The sequence below is a fragment of the Corvus moneduloides genome, chromosome 8 (genome assembly GCF_009650955.1).
Source record: "Corvus moneduloides isolate bCorMon1 chromosome 8, bCorMon1.pri, whole genome shotgun sequence".
NCBI classification, from domain to species: Eukaryota; Metazoa; Chordata; class Aves; order Passeriformes; family Corvidae; genus Corvus; species Corvus moneduloides.
The window spans coordinates 10,838,581-10,856,794 of record NC_045483.1 but is presented as its reverse complement, the minus strand read 5'-3'; the positions used below and the strand labels follow the sequence as shown (position 1 = coordinate 10,856,794).

The window sequence follows — 18,214 nt, the reverse complement described above, 5'->3', positions numbered from 1 at the left end:
AGTGTGAAGTGAAGGATGGAAATATTCCAGAAATTTCAATATGATCATTTTGCAACTTTACTTACTTAGTTTCCTTATGCCTTTGTTTTCTCAGGCTTACAATAAGAATAAAAACATGTCTAATTTATGCAAAATGAAAATCAGTAGTTTAATTATTTCACAATGAATCTAACAACACAGATGGAAAACATCACAGATTTCAACCTATTATGTTGATCCTTACATTAATGTATAACCTACATGAACAATTCATCCAACAGTTAGATTATGGATTATATTCATAGATTCTATTCTCATAGACTCATCATACACAAAACAAAGGCAAGACCACTGCATTACTTTGTATAAAAGCTGATATGCTAAGTGCCAAGATATTGCACTCTTTTACCCTTGCTGGGAGCTCAACAAACTCTTGGTCTTTTTACAGTTTTATTCAAAAACGTTAAAATGCCAGGATGTGAAATCTGCAATTTCTCGGAGCAGTTTGCTCCAAAGGCTAGTCACCTCACAGATGAGTTTATCTGCCAGTGACTCCTAACCATCAATTTTTGTTAGAAGTTTTTATCACTAAATCAAAATGGTTTCTCCTATGATTTGTCTTTCCCCATGGAAATGTTTATGCGCAACAATATAGTTTTCCTTCAATATGCTTTCTGTTGAACTAAACAGATTGAGGTCTATCAAGTCCTTCAGTGTAAGAAAACTGACTTGTGAGTATTGATGTGTCCGATTTTCAAAAAATTCCAACAATGAGTTCTCCAAAATAAAGTCCTGTGTTGTTGTTTTAGGTTGGGCAGCAAAAAATGAAGGCAAATCTCACAGCGTATTTATTTGGCTGATGGATTACCCATACTGAGGGAGCTGGACTTCAAGGGAAATTGATTCACTGCTACTTTTTCCTCTTAGAAAATAAAAAACTACTTGAAAATATGCCAACCAGAGAGGAACAAGGAGTGTCTTATACTGTTCTTGGAGCTGATACTAAACTGGAGGAAGAGAATTGTTGAATAAGAGGCCAAAAGCCTCATTAGAGGTTTGTGAAGGATCCTAGTTGTCTTCTGTGCCCACTGCCTGTCACACAATATTGCCAAAAGGATGGATGAATAAACACAGACTGGCAGATCAGTAACAGAGGGCTGGGCCCCAGGAACAGAGCAGATGCCCACATCCTTTACTTTGACCTTTACACTGAGGCTTGGTCACTGTTTTCTGCTTGGAACTACCAAACTGGTATCACCCTGAAGACTATCCTGAATGCTCTGCAGCAGTTGCACAGAGAGATGGGGAAACTCTAGGTTCTGCCTAAGCAAACAAACCCACAATTCTTACCTTCTGATCTTGGCTGTAGGCTAAGATCCAATCTTCCTGTTTGGGGTGGAAGAGCAGACTGTGGATGTAGAAGTTCAGACGGTATTTTTGATAGGTGGCTCCTTCATCAGAACTGATTAATAAGCTGCTTTCAACTTCTGGATCAGTCAGCAGCATAATCTGTATGGCAGGGAGAGATGAAAACACAGTGGTTAAGAGTCAGATGGAAAACCAAGCAGCTAGGAACTTCAGAGAAGCTTATTATATATGACTATTACAAAATGCTTCAATGTAATGTCAAAACCACCATAGCCAATGTTTCAGGAATGAAAACAGTATGTTTCAGCTATGTATACAAACACATAACATATGATCAAACAGGCAGAATGACTTTACCACTAGTTAAACCAGACCTAAATGAAGCTGTGCTTAGGTTATTTGAAAAAGTAAACCTGAAATTTTTCACACTAGAGCACAGAAGTTACCTGGGAGGTAAAGTGGGCTGCTAGAGTTTTCAAGAATGATCTACTGGAGTGGCAGACAAAAAGTTAGGTGTGACTGATCTCTAATGGTGGGTTTTGTTAGACTCTGGCAGAAATTTCAGAGAAGGCAGTTTCACTGCCTGAAATATTACAACCTGGCTGCTTGCAACAAGCAGTCTTGCTTTGGCACGAGAACACATTAGATAATGTGCTGTGTTCTTTCCATCTCCAGTTTCTACAATGCTGTGAATTATTGATTTGGTGGTGTATCAGAAATAATCTCTGCATAGCAAATTTGCTTTCTAGCTCTGTCCAGGAGTGTTAGCTTAGGAGTGACAAAAGATATATGGCTTACAGTTGTAGCAGCTACTTTACCCCATTATCTGTGGTATTAATTAATTGGTCTGCATTGCTGATGAATCAGTGACAATAACGAGTTACTGCTCTCATTTGTCTCTGCATGAGAGAATATATAGGTCTGAGCAGTAAAAAGTATTTCAGTATTTCAGCAAGCAACAGAGTAATACCCCTAAGGAATGGGAATGAGGCATCATGACTGAAAAACATGAAAAGTTTTAAAGAATATTCACCTTGAAAAGGTATTAAAGGCTCGAATCATTAGCATTTTTATTTTATTTTTTCTAAGTTGCTTTGCAAATGGCAAACACTGATCTATTTTTAGACAAGCCTGAAATGAAAGGATCCACACCTGTCATTTCTCAGAGCGAATTCCTATCTGGGTTTGAGCACTGCAAAAATCACACACTATTTCCTTCTCTTCTTTCATTTAGGCAGGCAGAGTTAGATACAATTTAACTCACTACCTATGAATTATAAGGAAACATAGCATCTGGTGAGACACCAGATGCTAAAGAACTATTCATAGGTGAAGGTGTAAATACACATATAATCTACACAGAATACGTCCTTCATTATTGTGCAGCTGCTAAATCTTTTTTTCTGTCTCTAGAAACCCCCTTGATGGCCTGTGACATAGACATCTGGGGTTCTGCAAAATCTCTGAACTTTCAAATCCTGAATAATCTCAGACCAGTTACAAAACCCCACAGTATCTCTAACATAAAATAGGTAATGTTTCCATTGTAGCATAAAGGTAGAATCTCCTATTATATCTGATTTACTTTAGAAATTTGTAATGAAAGTGTGCATTTTTAAACATTTTTATTTTCATATAACACTTTCAAATACACCAAGCATATAATTCATGTGATTTTTAAACTGAAGATTGATTGATGGTAGAAGCTACACAGTAGGGTTTATTAATAAAACTATCAATATTTATAAATATACTGTCATTAGGTAGCCTATCCAGCTTCTGAAACCAAAAATTGTGATGTTTATCAGTTGGTTCCTTTTTCTTATCACAATAATTTCTGGGACAAGGTTCCTATGTTAAACATTTATTGATTCAGTACTGTGATGCAAGCATGATGATTTTCCTATTTTTATGACTTCCTTCTTGAGTGGATTTTGTTTATGCTGGTATTTGGAAATATCACAGCACAGCATTAATTTGGACTAGAGCAACTAGAGCAGAAACAAGCACAAATCAATGGGCTTGATCCGAGCTCCCTGAAGTCAATAAGAGTCTTGTCACTGCCTTTGGATTGTGCCTCCAAGGCAAGCTGTTAATCAAAGTCCACTCTAGTCTCACATACTTCCTTCTACCTGTGCAAGGAACTCATCTGACCTCATCACCATCACATCCAAGCACATCACTGCCTTAACACATTTTCTGTCAGGCCACTCCTCTGAAGTGTGAAAGTGCTTTTATCTGCATTTCTTAGAAAGGGATTGGAGGGAGAAATTGTTGAGGCACTGAAGCACCTAATTCCTCACCCAATCAATAAAAGTTAAGTGCCTAAACAGACTTTCAAACACTGCTGACTTTGGCTTTAATCTGCTAACTACCACCCTGGGCTACTAGTACTTTGTTTTCAGGTGCCCCTGGTCTCCAAAAGCCTTGGCTTTGCACTGTGATAACCAGCCATTCTGTAGGTAAAAGCGCTTCAGGACACACCAGTTTTGTTTCATATGCCAGTAGCACCTCAGATGTGGCAGAGCTGTGCAGAACTTCTGTAAATTTATGCGAGGGCACACAGAGAGCGGGAGGCAGGGCAGGGAGTTGATGGATGACTCTATGCACCAGTCAGATCGCTAACTATGAGACCAGCTTTCAGCACTATCTGCTCCACTGCTGTACCTTGTATTGCTAATCACTCTGTACACGTGTCATAAAGCTAAACAAGCCAGAGTTGACTATCAGTCACTACTCACATCACAGCCACAGCACCATGTTTTTTATACGATAAGAAAAGCGAATTTCATTACAACATATCTGTGTGCAAATAATCAAGAGTTACAAGCCCAAAAAGATAGCATTTATTGGATAAGTAGAATAAATTGATACCTGTATGAAAAGTATGTCAAAACAAGAGGAAAATGCTGTGTGCATCTATATAAACCTTCCAGAGCAGACCAGGAGTGTGCTTCTGAAATGAACACTCCAAAATTTTTGGGGAAACCCCTGTAGCAAGTCCTTGTGTTCAAACTTGGGCCACGGTGATCTCAGAGCACAGGAAATGCATTCCTTTGCAAGGAAACTAAATGTTTTCCAAGCAGTGCTGGGCGTTCAGATTGGAGTATCACGTTAACACTACTCCAAAGTCAGACCCTCTACCTCCAAAATGCCCATGCTGCAGATGTCATCTCAACATCAACCATTTCATTCCACAAACACACTTTCGCTGAGCTGCACTACATGCTAATGCAGTTGCAGTCATGTTAGTTTAGTTTTATTGCCTAAGTTGCCTGGAATATAAATGAGAAAGGAGAGAAAGTACAATTAATTTTAATGCTTTTGTTGTTGAAGCATATGAAATACAGAGTAAGTACACTTTAGAATTTCCTTTTAAATAAATTAAGCCAATTTCTGCTTTTAAGTACTCTATTACCCATTGACTTTATACAGCTGTTTATACAGAAAATACAACTGGACAGAAAAGTGTTGAACAAGAAAAGCATAAAAACCAAAACCAGCAACAATAACAAAAATTAATCTAAGTTTAGATGCAATAAACTTTAACAGCTAAGAATATCTAAGATAAAGAGATTAGAAAGAAACTATTTTTATAATTTTTGGCTTGACTGTAGAAAGCATGCTGGATTTCCTGAAATGTGAGCTGCTCAAAGAAGCATCAAACATCTTGCTCTGCTTCTACAGTGCCTAATACAGCATATTCTGCTTTCTCAGAAATACTGATTTTTGGATGAGTTTATTCCAAACATCACAGAGGAATCAAGATGACTTTTGCACATGAAAATCACACCCTAAATTTAGGTCCCTAGAGGTCCCTAGAGCCTGTAGGGAAAGGCAACCTAGCTCATGAAATCAAATATGATCTTTGAGGTGTTCCCTTGCCAAATGACGTGAAATTGCCATGGGATAAAAGGCCAGAAAATACTTCTAAGATCATCAAGTCCAACCATTAGTCTAACACTACCAGGTCCGCCCCTAAACCATGTGCTTAAGCACCACATCTACACACTTTTCAAACACTTGCAGGGATGGTGACTCCACCACTTCCCTGGACAGGCTGTTCCAATGCTTGACCACCCTTTCAGTGAAGAAATTTTTCCTAGTATATAACCTAAACCTCCTCTGGTGCAACTTGAGGCCACTTCCCCTTGTCCTATTGCTTGTCACCTGAGAGAAATGACCAACCCCCATCCATCTACACAACAATAACATTATCAGCTTGGTTGGGCTCTATGTGAAGACTTGGGCCCATGATTTTCATGTTGACAGTTTTTAAACTACCTCTGATTCCACCACTACAAAATTAAATTATTAACGCAGGAGTAAGAAGAGCCATATTCATCTGCCTCTCATTTCCAGCAAAAGCCCTCTGTAGTGGGAGCCCAAGCTTAGAGTGCCTCTGGTCTGGTTTATTGTTGTCTTATGTTAAACAAAAGTGAAGAGTGTGTATGAGCAAAGACTCTACTTCTTCCCAGCAAGAGTAATTCCTCTCTGTTCAGATCAGTGTTCAGCAATGATCAGAATCTCCTTACTCACACCAGGCAGAGCAAGAACACACTGCACTTCCTGATGCTCCAAATGGATGGGTTTTTATCTCTGTAATAAAAAGCCAATACAGTTGACACAGGCTTTTGCAACCAAACGCAAGGCATCCATTTATCATCTCCCCTCTAACAAGGGAGAAACGTGATTTGCTTTTCACAGAAATGACAAATGAAAACCAAACATAATTTACAGACCTTAAAACAGTCCACACTTTTTTCACCCCTTTTTCAGTGCTAACTCTGCTGATGACATTGCCATTAACAATTACATAGATTTTTGCTGTCGTCACAAAGAATCCCAGGAATTCTTAGCAAGAGGACTCTGATTTTGTTTTTAGAGATGGAATTGTGATCCTTGTATGTTGTAGTGGGGATCCTGCAACACGCATATATCAAACCAGGAGTCCCGTGGAAAGGAAATATATATGGACAGACAGATTCTTGATAGCTGTTTCAGAGATGTTTATTTCTCCAGCCGCATGGCCGGAGCTCTGCCGAGGAACTGTCCCAGTCACGGGACCGAGGGTCCTTCTGCCCGCGCAGGGAACACAAACCAACCAATGGGAACGAGGCTGAGCAGGGGCAGGGAAACCCCGTGCCTGTGCCCTCAGGGCCCCTCTCCCAGGGCTACACGGCGGGGGAGAGACCCCAACACTTATACATCTGCCATGAATGCTAGATTTAGTGGCTTAGTAAAAAAAAGTCCAGAATTGCTCTCAATCTTTTATTTTGGCCACTCATATCTCTACTTGGACTAGCTTTTTGGTAACACTGTGTAGAAAAGAGCATAGTGTAAGTGAAATAGAACAGTATGAAAAAAAATACAAATATATTTCATACAGTTACATGTTTTTTCATTCACTTCTATATCAACAGATATCATCTGACCAGAAATAGGGATAAAATGCAAATCAGGTCAAATCCACTGAAAGAATCTTCACTATCCATACCATCACATGCTTCATGCATAGACCCACCCCTGGTCATCCACACAGGACAAGTAATATTTCTCACAACACACAGCAAAAGAGGAAATCAGCAACAGAAACCAGAAATGTCCTACTCCTAACAAAAGCAGGGCATTCCCTACTTAAATTCGCTAAAGAGCTGCGTTTTTTTCCAGCTTCTCTGCATGTCAGTTGCATAATTTTAGCGGGTTGTGGGGTTTGTTTTTTTCACACGGTGACTGACTGCAAGAGGATCAGTGCTGTGCAGTTCCAACATAATGAAATGTCATTTCTGCCACTTTACATATCACTTCTGAATTTGGATTGCCTTTTACAAGTGAGTGTGAGAGTGTGTGAGAGTGAGAGTTTGTGTAACTGTGTGTGAGTGTGAGTAAAGACAGAATCTGATCCTCCAGATTCAGCACTTCACGCACGCATTTCAAAGAAACATGCTCTGGTTTTCATTAACTGAACTCGTTCATTGCTTAAGTTTAGAAGAAGCCTAGAAGAAGATAAAGTGAAACAACGCAAAGAAAGGAACTGCTTTGGTCATGAAATTCTGAAATAAACGCAACACTACTGTAAAGCAAATTAGACATTCCTTTTACAGGACTGAGTTGCTGGAAGCAGTACATGTTTGCAAGAGCAAACAAATTAGAGACAAAATTACAAAAGCAATAACACAAGCATTTAGTTGGATATTAATAGGGAAAGAGGAGACTGACACCTTCATGAAGTTTTAACGATCTTTCCTCATGGCTAACATCAGCTGCTGCAGAACTGTGCACATGAGTAATGTCAATAAAATTTGGCCCAAGTTTCTGCTTCAAATAAATTGGTTAACAGTATGAGCACCTAAAAGAAAACATGAAATGAGCTAAAACTGACAGTTTTGAAGCTGTCTCTAATGCCAACTAAAAGACAAGCTTAGTTGCTGAGCAATTTCGTTAAGACACCACTGAAATAATACACCAATAATTCAACTGAGGCATTGTGGAGTATTTCATTGCCAGAAGTTCATGTTAACTCAGAAAGTGCAGCAATTTTGTAAGGAAAGAAAAGACTTCGGTGACAGAATTACACTTTTAACACTGAAGAAAAAAAGAAGAATATTGCCTTTGAATGATGACCTGGTTTGGAATGGTCTCAGAGGTAAGTAGAAATGACCTCTTTAATACAAGGAAAAGGTCTGTGAACAAGTTATTTTGCAACTATTACTCAGTGACTTAAGAAGAAAGAAGTTCTTATTCATACGAAGACACATAATTCAAACTCACTAAATCAGCTTGCACTTTGCTGATATGGAGGGTAACATACTTCAAGTCACTGTCAAAAAAATCATACTCATGATGACTAGACAGTGTAATTCAGATTCAGACTGAATCCAGATCCAGACAGTGGAAACTATCATCACTTCCCCCAAGAACCCCCAGGAGGTCCATCCATAACTGGAGGGATATGATCATCTTCTTCAAATCTTGGCTGTTTAAATGTAAGAGAAATGACATGGCAAAAGGTTCAGACAGTGAATTCATCTTGTTTGCACCCATGAAAGATTTAGTACTCATTGAGTGATAAGACAATCTCTTGTCACCAGAATACTAGATGGCAAAGGACTATCTATCTTTTAAGAGAAAAATTACCATCTGCCAATATTTTTGAAAGCTGGGATTGCACAGTATTCCTAATAAAATAATTGTTGAGAGTTGCATTTGGCATCTTGATGAATGTCATTTGACATAAAAAAGCTGGCTGGTGTATGGAAAAAGAAATCAATTTACCTGTTCTGTATTATTCAAGATGTTCATAACAGGCCAAAAGTGACCGCAGTATAAAGCAGCCAATGAAAGTTCTATTTTTTATTATCTGTAGGAATCATCTGTGGTTGTTTTACTAGATAGAAAGAGTGAGGGTATGTATGAATAACAACTTACAAATACTTTATGTGGTGGTGTGTACTATATATCACCAAAGTCCCAGGTATAGGGTTGGGTCAGTGCAATAAAGACTCAAGTAAAGCAAACATGAGGCTGAGACACCTGAGCAGGTGTGATTCAGTTGTTCTCTCTGTCAATCCTACTTGATATGAATGGGGTATACAGAAAGTCCAGAGGTGCAGGGAGATTTTTCCTAAGAGACAACAGCATACAAAAACAACCCCTCCCTTACTCTGAGCGTCACTGCAGCAAACCTCTGAAAGCACCAACTGGGATGGGACTGTTCCTGTTCCTACCAAAATCCAAGAGAGGGCAGTGCACCCCCACAAGCTCTTCTCGTTACTCAGCGTAGGGACATCCATCCAGGAGACAGGTTCCTACCTACAGCCTTTTCTTTTTGTAGCTGAGCGTTGGCACAAGCCCCGTTTGCAAAAGCGCTCACCTTGGACAAGACCCGAATAGATTCAGCTATTTTTTTTTTTTTCCATTAAAGCTGAAGAAGTTGCGGCATCTTCAGGGTTTTTGTGAGCTGCTGAGTCACTGCTTGTGGGCTGGGTTGTGCCAGAGAGAAACATCGACCTTCACCCTCTCAACAGTAAGCTGCAATCCCAGCAGTCAGGGTGAACTATCAAATTATATACTTTTGCTTTGAGGTAATAATTAATCAAAGGATGAAAAGAGATGGGATAGGGGAGAAAGGAGTCACTGAAGATTTGTGCCACTTTTTAAATCTTAGGGTTTTTAAGTCCAGCTTCCATTTCCATTACACCAGAATTAAATGAAAATAAAGATTCTACATTTTGTCCTTACCTGACTTAATGCACCTAGTGTTTTAATGAGGACTGTAAAAAAGGAAACAAGCTCTTATTTGCGTCATCCTTACCAAAAAATAGAAATTTAATGCTAAAGACAATAAAGACAGCCTTTCATTAATTTAACTTAATAGATTACTGCAGGATGTTTCTGAGTTACTTTTGCCTTACCTAGAACTATACAGTGATTTAAAATTTAAATTATTTAATTTAGATATGTAAAGACATCTAGAGATCATTTATTTCAAACTCCTTCACACTGAGGCAGCTTCAAGGGTACAGATAGGTTCTCAGCACCTTTTCCTGTCAATATTTAAATATCTTCAAGGATGGAGATTCCACAAACTCTTGGGGCCTATCCAATCTGATATTGTTTAGTTTTCATTCAGTGTTAATTTTAAATACCTGGGGTTATGTCAGTTCTAGAATAAACAAAACCACAAATTTTACATTCCTTTTATCTTAAAAGTCTATCTCAACTTAGCAAGAGCTTTGGAAGTTGGAAGTGCTGTATGAGCCCAAAGCACCAAGGTTAGTTTCACCCGCTGGGATCCCGTAGCAGTGCTGAAAATAGAACTCGTCAGGCTCAGCTCCTAATCACAGGCATAAACATGAGCTCTGGAGCAATCAGTTCTGGGGGAAAGAACATGAAAAGATTAAGCTTCTTGGTTTTTCAAATCTCACTCAAATCAAATTCTAGATTTTTATCTCTTCATTCCACAGAATGGGTCTAATTTAGTAACCTGACATGAAATGAAAATTTCTTTTTCCTGTTTCATTATTACTACACACTGCTCTCTTCCTTTACATTTGACATAAAAAGCTTTATCATCATAACCAGCTTGAAAATATATTACTCAAAACTTAAGTAAAACACAGTAGAAACTTCCATTCTGAAATGAAATCTAATTCATAACAATGACAGATTATTATACTTTGAGAAGAAATAAAGAAACAAAGGCAAAACACTCAGGAAATCTACAAGTACTATAGGCACTTTATTTTGGACAGTGCAATCTAGTTTCAATTATTAATTATCCATTCTTTTGCAACAGATGTTCTGCATTGTACTGAACAGAGAAAAAAAAAATTAAGCTGAGACATTCTTCAGTCTTACTTGCTTTGGGGAGAAAAAGATCCTCTGCTTTGTAGACATCTGGAAGGAGCTGCGTTCATACATATTGCCCCTACTTTGTTCTGTTGCTCAGTAAGGCATTCCTTTCACTAAAGAATCCCATGAGATTAATTAGTTAATCTTCACACCAACTTTGTGCTAGAGAAGTAAAGCGCACATATCAAGAGGGAAAATTACTTGGACAAACTCCACTAATCAATCAATGGCACAAAAAGAAAGAAGCCACTTGCACTGTAAGCGTATTACAAACAATAGCATTTCCCAGCCCCAAACACTGGGCCCTAAGGGTTGTTAATCCTAATGAAAACAAGAGGAAACTTTTGGCCTAAAAGTGTGGTAACCCAAGCAGAGCTCCAAAAAAGATAGGGAAAAGAGGGTCACCAAGGGAGCAAATTTTCCCTGAAGGGTGAGTTAGTGATAAATGCACGGTTCACATGATGAGCCCTGGCAGGGCTCCAGTCCACGTTGCATGGGTGCTGAGCTACCTGGTCCGGTGGAAGGTGTCCTGGTCATGGCAGGAGAATTGGAATGAGATGATCTTCAAGCTCCCTTCCAACCCAAACCACTCTATGATTCTCTCTGACAGTTATGCCAAGCCTGGGCAGATGGTCAATTCACTGAATACCCGGTTTCACAGCCAACTGTTTCAAGCCATGTCACTTGCCTGTGGCCAGCCCTGGCACCTGTGTGCCGCTGTGCTATTTAACATTTTGGGGTTCTTACTCTTGCCTATGTTTTCTAGCACACCCAAAGTGGAGAAACAAAGGGGAGGGAACATCACAAACGAAATCACCTCACACTGGGTAGAGGTGACCTGCTGGTCTCCAGGACATTAATATCCATACCTGCTCACCTCCATCTCTCTGCAAAATGCTGTTGTCCCTTCATTTCATACAAACGATCTCATCTCATTTCACCTAAAATTCACCAGCTGAAACTGTTCAATGAACATGGCTGGTTTTATCCAGAGCACTTAAACCAGTCCATCAGTTCTCAGGTGGGGACTGGTGCTTCCAGCAAGAAAAGTCCTCATGAACCCCTGGAACCCAGCAATAACTTTGAATAAAAGCTCCTTAAACCAGGTAGGGTTAGTAAGAAACTGCTAATTTTCCTTCATCTGTTTTCCCTTTACTTGCCAAATTACTGGGACTGACTTCATTGCAGCTGGTGGCACTATACCTGTGTGAGGCAAATATCAGATCCTTTAGAATCTGCTGCTTTTGTGTTCTGAAAGTGAGAATTTTAACTGAAAGTGCAACAAGACAAATATTGGAGTATTCACTTGCTACTCAAAATACATGTTCTGGCTGGTAGAAATTGGAGGAAAAGTAAAAGTACAGTTTTTCAGGATAATTATCAATGTTTCTAAAAGAGTAATTCACATTTCAGACTTTTCTTTTTTTCCTGAAATTGTATAGAATCTATGTGAAAGAAAATGAAAACTTATACACAGCAAAAATAAGAGCAGTAAGTTTACTAAATTGTCTGCAATAATAAAGGTTATTTTTCACATAGTAGAAGAATATTTTTCCATTTACTTTGCTCACATGTTTTATAAAGACTTAGTATATTAAAACTTAACTACCTCAAAAATAAGGATCTGGTTTCAAAGAGTCGTTCATAAAAATGTAATTTCATTTAGGATTTTTTTTTTACCTTTTTGCTGGTTTTAGGGTGAGGAAAGCAGGTAATTTAGTTACTGTTTACTTCTTAAAAGCTTTTCTATGGAACTCTGAAGTCTAGAAGCTTTATTTTAACAAAGATTTAAATTCTTTCCAATTTAAAATTGATTCTACCACCTGACAGCTTTAGAAAAGGTACATATTATAAGACTCCTGACATAATCATCAGAGTTAGCACCACAGTTTCTGCACTGAGTTACAGTTCTTTTCTCTTGGGAGATGGCTACAAAATCTAACGGTTCTTAGTGGTATTTTCTTACTAGATTTAAATGGAATTGCTTTCAAGTAATTACCTATCACCACACATCTACACAACAGATGATGGTAACAGCTGAGCATACATTGCTGGATCAATATCAACTTTGTCTTGGTATACCTGGTTCTGCTACTTCTTGATTTTTAGGCATGAAGATGGGAAAAAAACCTAGTACAGGGACTAGAACTGAACATGAATGAAGTCTCTTTCTTGCAGGTATGAATCAGGTTGATTTTCCTGCCCTGTAATGGGTCATGGAATTAGAGGAGAAAGCAGCAAACACAGCACAGAATCTTCTGATCTGGTCTGTCAATTTTTCACTTCTCACTGTACAGTATAAAGTCTCTTCAGATTCATGGCACACAGTTCTGTTCTACCATCTACCTGCTTCCAGGCTTTGAGTCATCTTCAACCAGAATATGTGCTCATACAGCTGGAAATTCTTCCTTACTCATGCAAGTAACTGCGCCTTTCCCAAATAAATGACATGACACTTTTTGTACCTTTTAATTCCAAAGCACGTGTCTATGTGTTAGCTCTCCTGAAGCTCCAGGCTTTATTTCATTTTGGCTTCTTACATGGTAATTCTCAAATGTACATGGTAATTCTCAAATGTTCTCTAAAATTTCTACTTAGTTTAGTTTTAATTTTTCCCTCTGACTGTGAATAAAGCACGGCTTCACTAATTATGTCTACAGCTAATTCTTTTTATGCACATTTATCTGATTTGCTTCTCTCCAAAGCATTTTTTGTATTAATGCATTAATTTCATAATCACTTCAAATTATGTTCCATGTTGCATGAACAATTGGGAATTAGCATCTGCTTGCAAATTGTTAGCTTGGCTTTTCATTTTTGTTGTTGCAGTTGATGAACTCAAATTATCCATACTGAACGTGCCTGAAAAGAATTCCACCTCCAACAATAAATAATTCTCTTTACTTTCTGTATTGGTTTTTGTTAAGGGAATTCAGTGCAGTCATGCAATAGAATACAACACTGTTTTTCTTTGTCAGTTTTGGTGTAACAATTGATTACAGTTGATGTAGAGTCACCATGTGACACAGTTTTTCATAGATGTTCTGAGGTAGCTACTCTGCTAAATTTTGCAATTCTATTATCATTCTCTGGTTACCACGATTCAGGCTCTCAAATGGAACCAAAGTGTCACAGACCATCCCTGATATCAAAGCAAGTTTAATGCAAGCATTGAGCTCACACTAAGCAAGGGCAGCGTTGTTCAGCTGCCAGAGACTCAGTACAGCTGTTTTTGACAGAGGTGACCTCCTGAGCCTACTCAAACATGGGGACATGGAAGCTGTTCTGGGTCACACCGAGATGTTGCAAGAGCATGAGGGCTAAAATATTCATGAAGAAATGATGTCCCATGCGTCATTTCCCTCTTTGCACATACCATACGACATCCAAGGCGGATGGCAATCTAGAAAGTAAAGTACTCTTATCCTATTACTACTCCATTTCAGAGTTGCCAATGTTTCTTCTCCTTGACCTCTCATTTTTCCCTTTCTTTCCATGCAATTTTCCTTCTAAAATCAGTCATTTCCCCCAAATTTTAAAATAAGGGTGGCAAAAAGAGTATGATACATCAATCTGCTGAGATTTTGTTACTACTCCACCTTCAGCTCATGATATCATCTACATTTACAATGCCTAAAGCAAAGGATCAGCATTCTTGGTTTGTCTTCATATATCAGCACAGCAGGCAGGATCAATTAGTTCAATACAGAGAGAAAACCAATTTTTAAAACAGAACCTCGGTGCAAAAGCCTATTGAAGTTAACAGAGCATGATTAGAAGTTAATGGCATTATTAAAGGTCGAACCAACTGAGGCTATACCTTTCTGTCTTCATCACCCAGTGCATAGTTCCACCAATGAAAAGAAATCCACTTTTTTCAAGAACACTGGTTTTACAGAAATACTACAGCAAGTTTTATGTTTTCATGTTATCATCTCCAAATAGAGCCTTCTTTAAGACTGAATGTCACCTGTGACATGCTGATGGAAAGTTCAATCCATAACCCTCCTTGGCTCTTTAGTAAGGTGACTAAAGCTTTTAGCAGTCACACAGTGGTGGAACTTGCAAGAAGGCTTTCTTGCACAATAGACATTGAAGTTATTAAAACCAAACCAGGGCAAAGCATTGCTGGATTTTTGTATGACTATTACTGTAAGACAACTTATCTTTCTGCTTAAAATGGAGCATACAACGATGAGCATTAAAACCTACTCTAATTTTAGGGGTTTTTTTTTAAAGGAATGAAAGATAGTGGGTACTTTAGAGTGACCTTTCTAGCTGTGTAGCTGATCTTGCCAAATCAGAATCCTACTTATTATTACACTAATTGCCAAAACTGTACAGAAGCAATCCTCTAGTGAAGAAAAAGAGGAGTCATACTTAGCAACAGTTTTAAGACTATAGAATTTATGGTATTTTTAGTGACTTGATCCCATGGAGTCAAAGATCTGCTTCTTCCCTTAGCAAAGTTCTGTGAGAGCATGAATTGTCCTTCTGTGTCATTCTTCATGTCAGGTATTTGGGTGTCTGCTCACCAAACTTCAATTAATGTTTGAGAGTTTGAGGCACTAACGACTTCAAGCAGTGCTATTACTCATGAGATGACAAAGGAAACTTGGACTAAGCCTGTAATGCTTTAACGGCTTCACAGAGTGGGATGTTAAACTGTTTGATAACTCACTCCTAATTATGGAGACTACAGAAGCAATTTAACTCAATCAACTAGTTGGCTTCAAAGACAGTGTTGTACTTTCTTTATCAGAAGCCAGTGATCAGTATCAGCTTCAGCAGCACTGATGCAACAATGGCTGTTGAGTGCCAATGACTGCTAATGAGAACTTGATCAATAGTATTTCTAATGATGCAATTCTGACTGTAATGGGGCTGCTTTAAAAAGGAAAATAAGTTAGGAATGATTATATCTTCAGTCATTGCAAATTCCAGTGCTGCCTGTTTCTTGCTATTACACCTGCTGCTTAACATTCAATAAGTATTTCTCCAGTTGTTTCTGCATTGTCCAACCCCTCATTCAAGACTTCAAGGGTCACAATGCTTAGGTGCTTATAGGTACTATGCTGTAGAACTCCTGAGTTACCTACTACTGGTTTGGTTTTTCTGTAATGCCTAGTGGATGCAAGGTGAGAGAAAGGCTACCATTTTTTACCATTTTTTACCATTTAGGCAGCATCAAACAGGATCATCTATTACCAGCATTTTCTCATACAACTTCCTGGAGGGTGCACTCCAGATACAGACAGGTATTAATGTCCAGGTCTGTCTGTTGCTCAGTGATACAGACGAGGCTGTTTGATTGGATGGTCCCAGCAATATTCCTACATCTGCGGTTTAAGCTTTATCTCTAGCCACGTTCACCTCACAAGTAAAAACCAAATAATAGACCATTTTGGCCCCTGGGAAAATTATCCCCACTGCCATAGGGGAAAACTGCATAATACAGTGCAACTGATTTGTCTAAGCTCTTTTGTGCATAAGTTTAAAAAGTGTCCCCAACACATAATTTCAGGTGGCAGCACATTTCACACATAAAGAAAACAAGGTGTGGTAAGCTAGTGATTGAAAGAACACGCTCTAGACACATTCCAGAGAAATCACACAGCCATGGGAAAAAGTGGAAAGCTCAGGAAATACATTCTAACAACTTTACTACAGAAAGGGTTTACCTAAGTCAGAAGCTAGAGAGCAGGACTGCATTTTGAAGTGAAATTTCAGAACATTCTCAGTTAAGACAAATGTACCAGCATTACATGTGAATGCAGTGAAAAACCTTTCACAACAAATATGACTGGTATGAAAAACAGAGAGAACAGAGGTGAAGCCAAACAACACTGTGAAGTCCCTACTATTCTGGATCATTTGCTGTCGTCATCAGCTGGAGTCATAAAAGAGTCGATTATATTTTGTTTGTGCACTGCAAGTATTAATAACCCCAAAACATAGGGATCCAGCCAATGAAAGACACCAGTTTAATTTCACTGCACATGTGTGGGTGAATGAAAAAAATTGTATGTAATAAGAAAGCTAGAAAAGTAAAAACTATGGCTCTATAAGTCAATTCCCACAGACAGTATAACTGTCTTATTTATTGTACATTAGGTGCCCATGTGTACGTATTTCTCCTCACTCTCACTAAGGCTTAAGCACCATCAAATTTATCACACTGTTGGAGTGAGCATGTGGACAGTAACTAGGCAGTAGTTAACATGCTAGAAATCGACAGCCCAAGGTGCTTGACAGTCATTTGTTATGGAGACATAACCAGACGCAGAAAACAATCAAGGACTGGCAGGCAGAAAAAAACACAGAGGTAAAAAAATCAAGAGTGTTAGTGGTCTTGGCAACCAATTTTAGCCGCAGCCTCTGCTCATAAATATGTTATTAATTCCAGTCATTACAGATAAATCGAGCATTTAGAACAAAAATGTATCCTTCTCTAGATGATGCACCAACCCTGCTAAAACAATACTTTGGCTGTAAGTAAAACCAAAGCACACAGAGAGAGAGTTCACGCTGAATTTTCTGCTTCCCTCAGTGTACCAGCAGGAGAAACCTCTTGAGGCCACATTATGCTCTAGGGGAATAAAATCCTTGAGGAGCCAGTAGCGTACGCTGAACATTCCAGAAAAGGAAGAGAGGATAAACTGATATTGTCAACATCAATAAACTAAAAGGTGTTCTTCCTGACTATAGTGGGTCATCAAGTGGTGCTCAGGATTACAAGTGGTGTGATTTTCTAGTAATTATTGAATGTGGTGAAGACATTCTTTTTCACATAATTACTTAATCTTCTTGAGTCTCTCAAGGTATTTGCCATTCTCATCAGCTGAACTGTCACTATATGAAACAGAATTAACTGAATTAGAGCTAGGAACATGACAAATAGCAGACTTTGCTAGGACTTTTTATTGAAAAAAATTATTTGGAAAGTATTTCCTTAATAAGTTCTCATTATATTATTCTATTGTACCTGTTCCATCAAAAAAATGTCAGAGATGTCTTTTTCCTCATTTTCCCAAATTCTAATGGATAATGATGTACTCAATTGTTAACATTCAAAGTCAGAGAAATGATTAACATTTCTATAAATGATTTGTGAATTTTAGGGATTTTTTACTTTAGAAATAATTGGCATCAAATTTACATCAATCTCATAATGATAATTACATTTATCTAACATTGATTTCTGTGGGGCAAATGATCCTCAGAAAATTTGATTACCTCACATGTATTCATTGAGTTATCATTTGAATATCATAAGTACAGCAAATATTCTCACCTTCACTTTTAATCACAGAAAGATAAGGCACAAAGCAATTAAACAGCAAATTCATTAAAAGACATAAGGAAGCCTGTGCCAAGGCTCAAATGCTCAAGTGCTGTATCTCTAACAGAAGACTTTCCTTCTTCCTATCACATGTTTCTAGGCCAAGTGTCTTCTCTGGGAGACAATCAGGCTATAGACACACTGTCAACAAAGGGAACTGTTGTTGTCAAA

The 18,214-nt window shown here is 38.4% G+C and overlaps 1 protein-coding gene across 2 annotated transcripts in view; it reads right to left on the bottom strand.

Moving 5' to 3' along the window:
* SORCS1 (sortilin related VPS10 domain containing receptor 1) overlaps window positions 1–18,214 on the bottom strand; it is a 262,935-nt gene that overhangs the window by 103,275 nt on the left and 141,446 nt on the right. For both annotated transcript variants that reach the window (XM_032116057.1, XM_032116058.1), the window contains exon 4: window positions 1,330–1,488. In XM_032116057.1, the coding sequence (XP_031971948.1) occupies window positions 1,330–1,488 (159 nt within the window). The remainder of the gene's footprint in view (window positions 1–1,329; window positions 1,489–18,214) is intronic.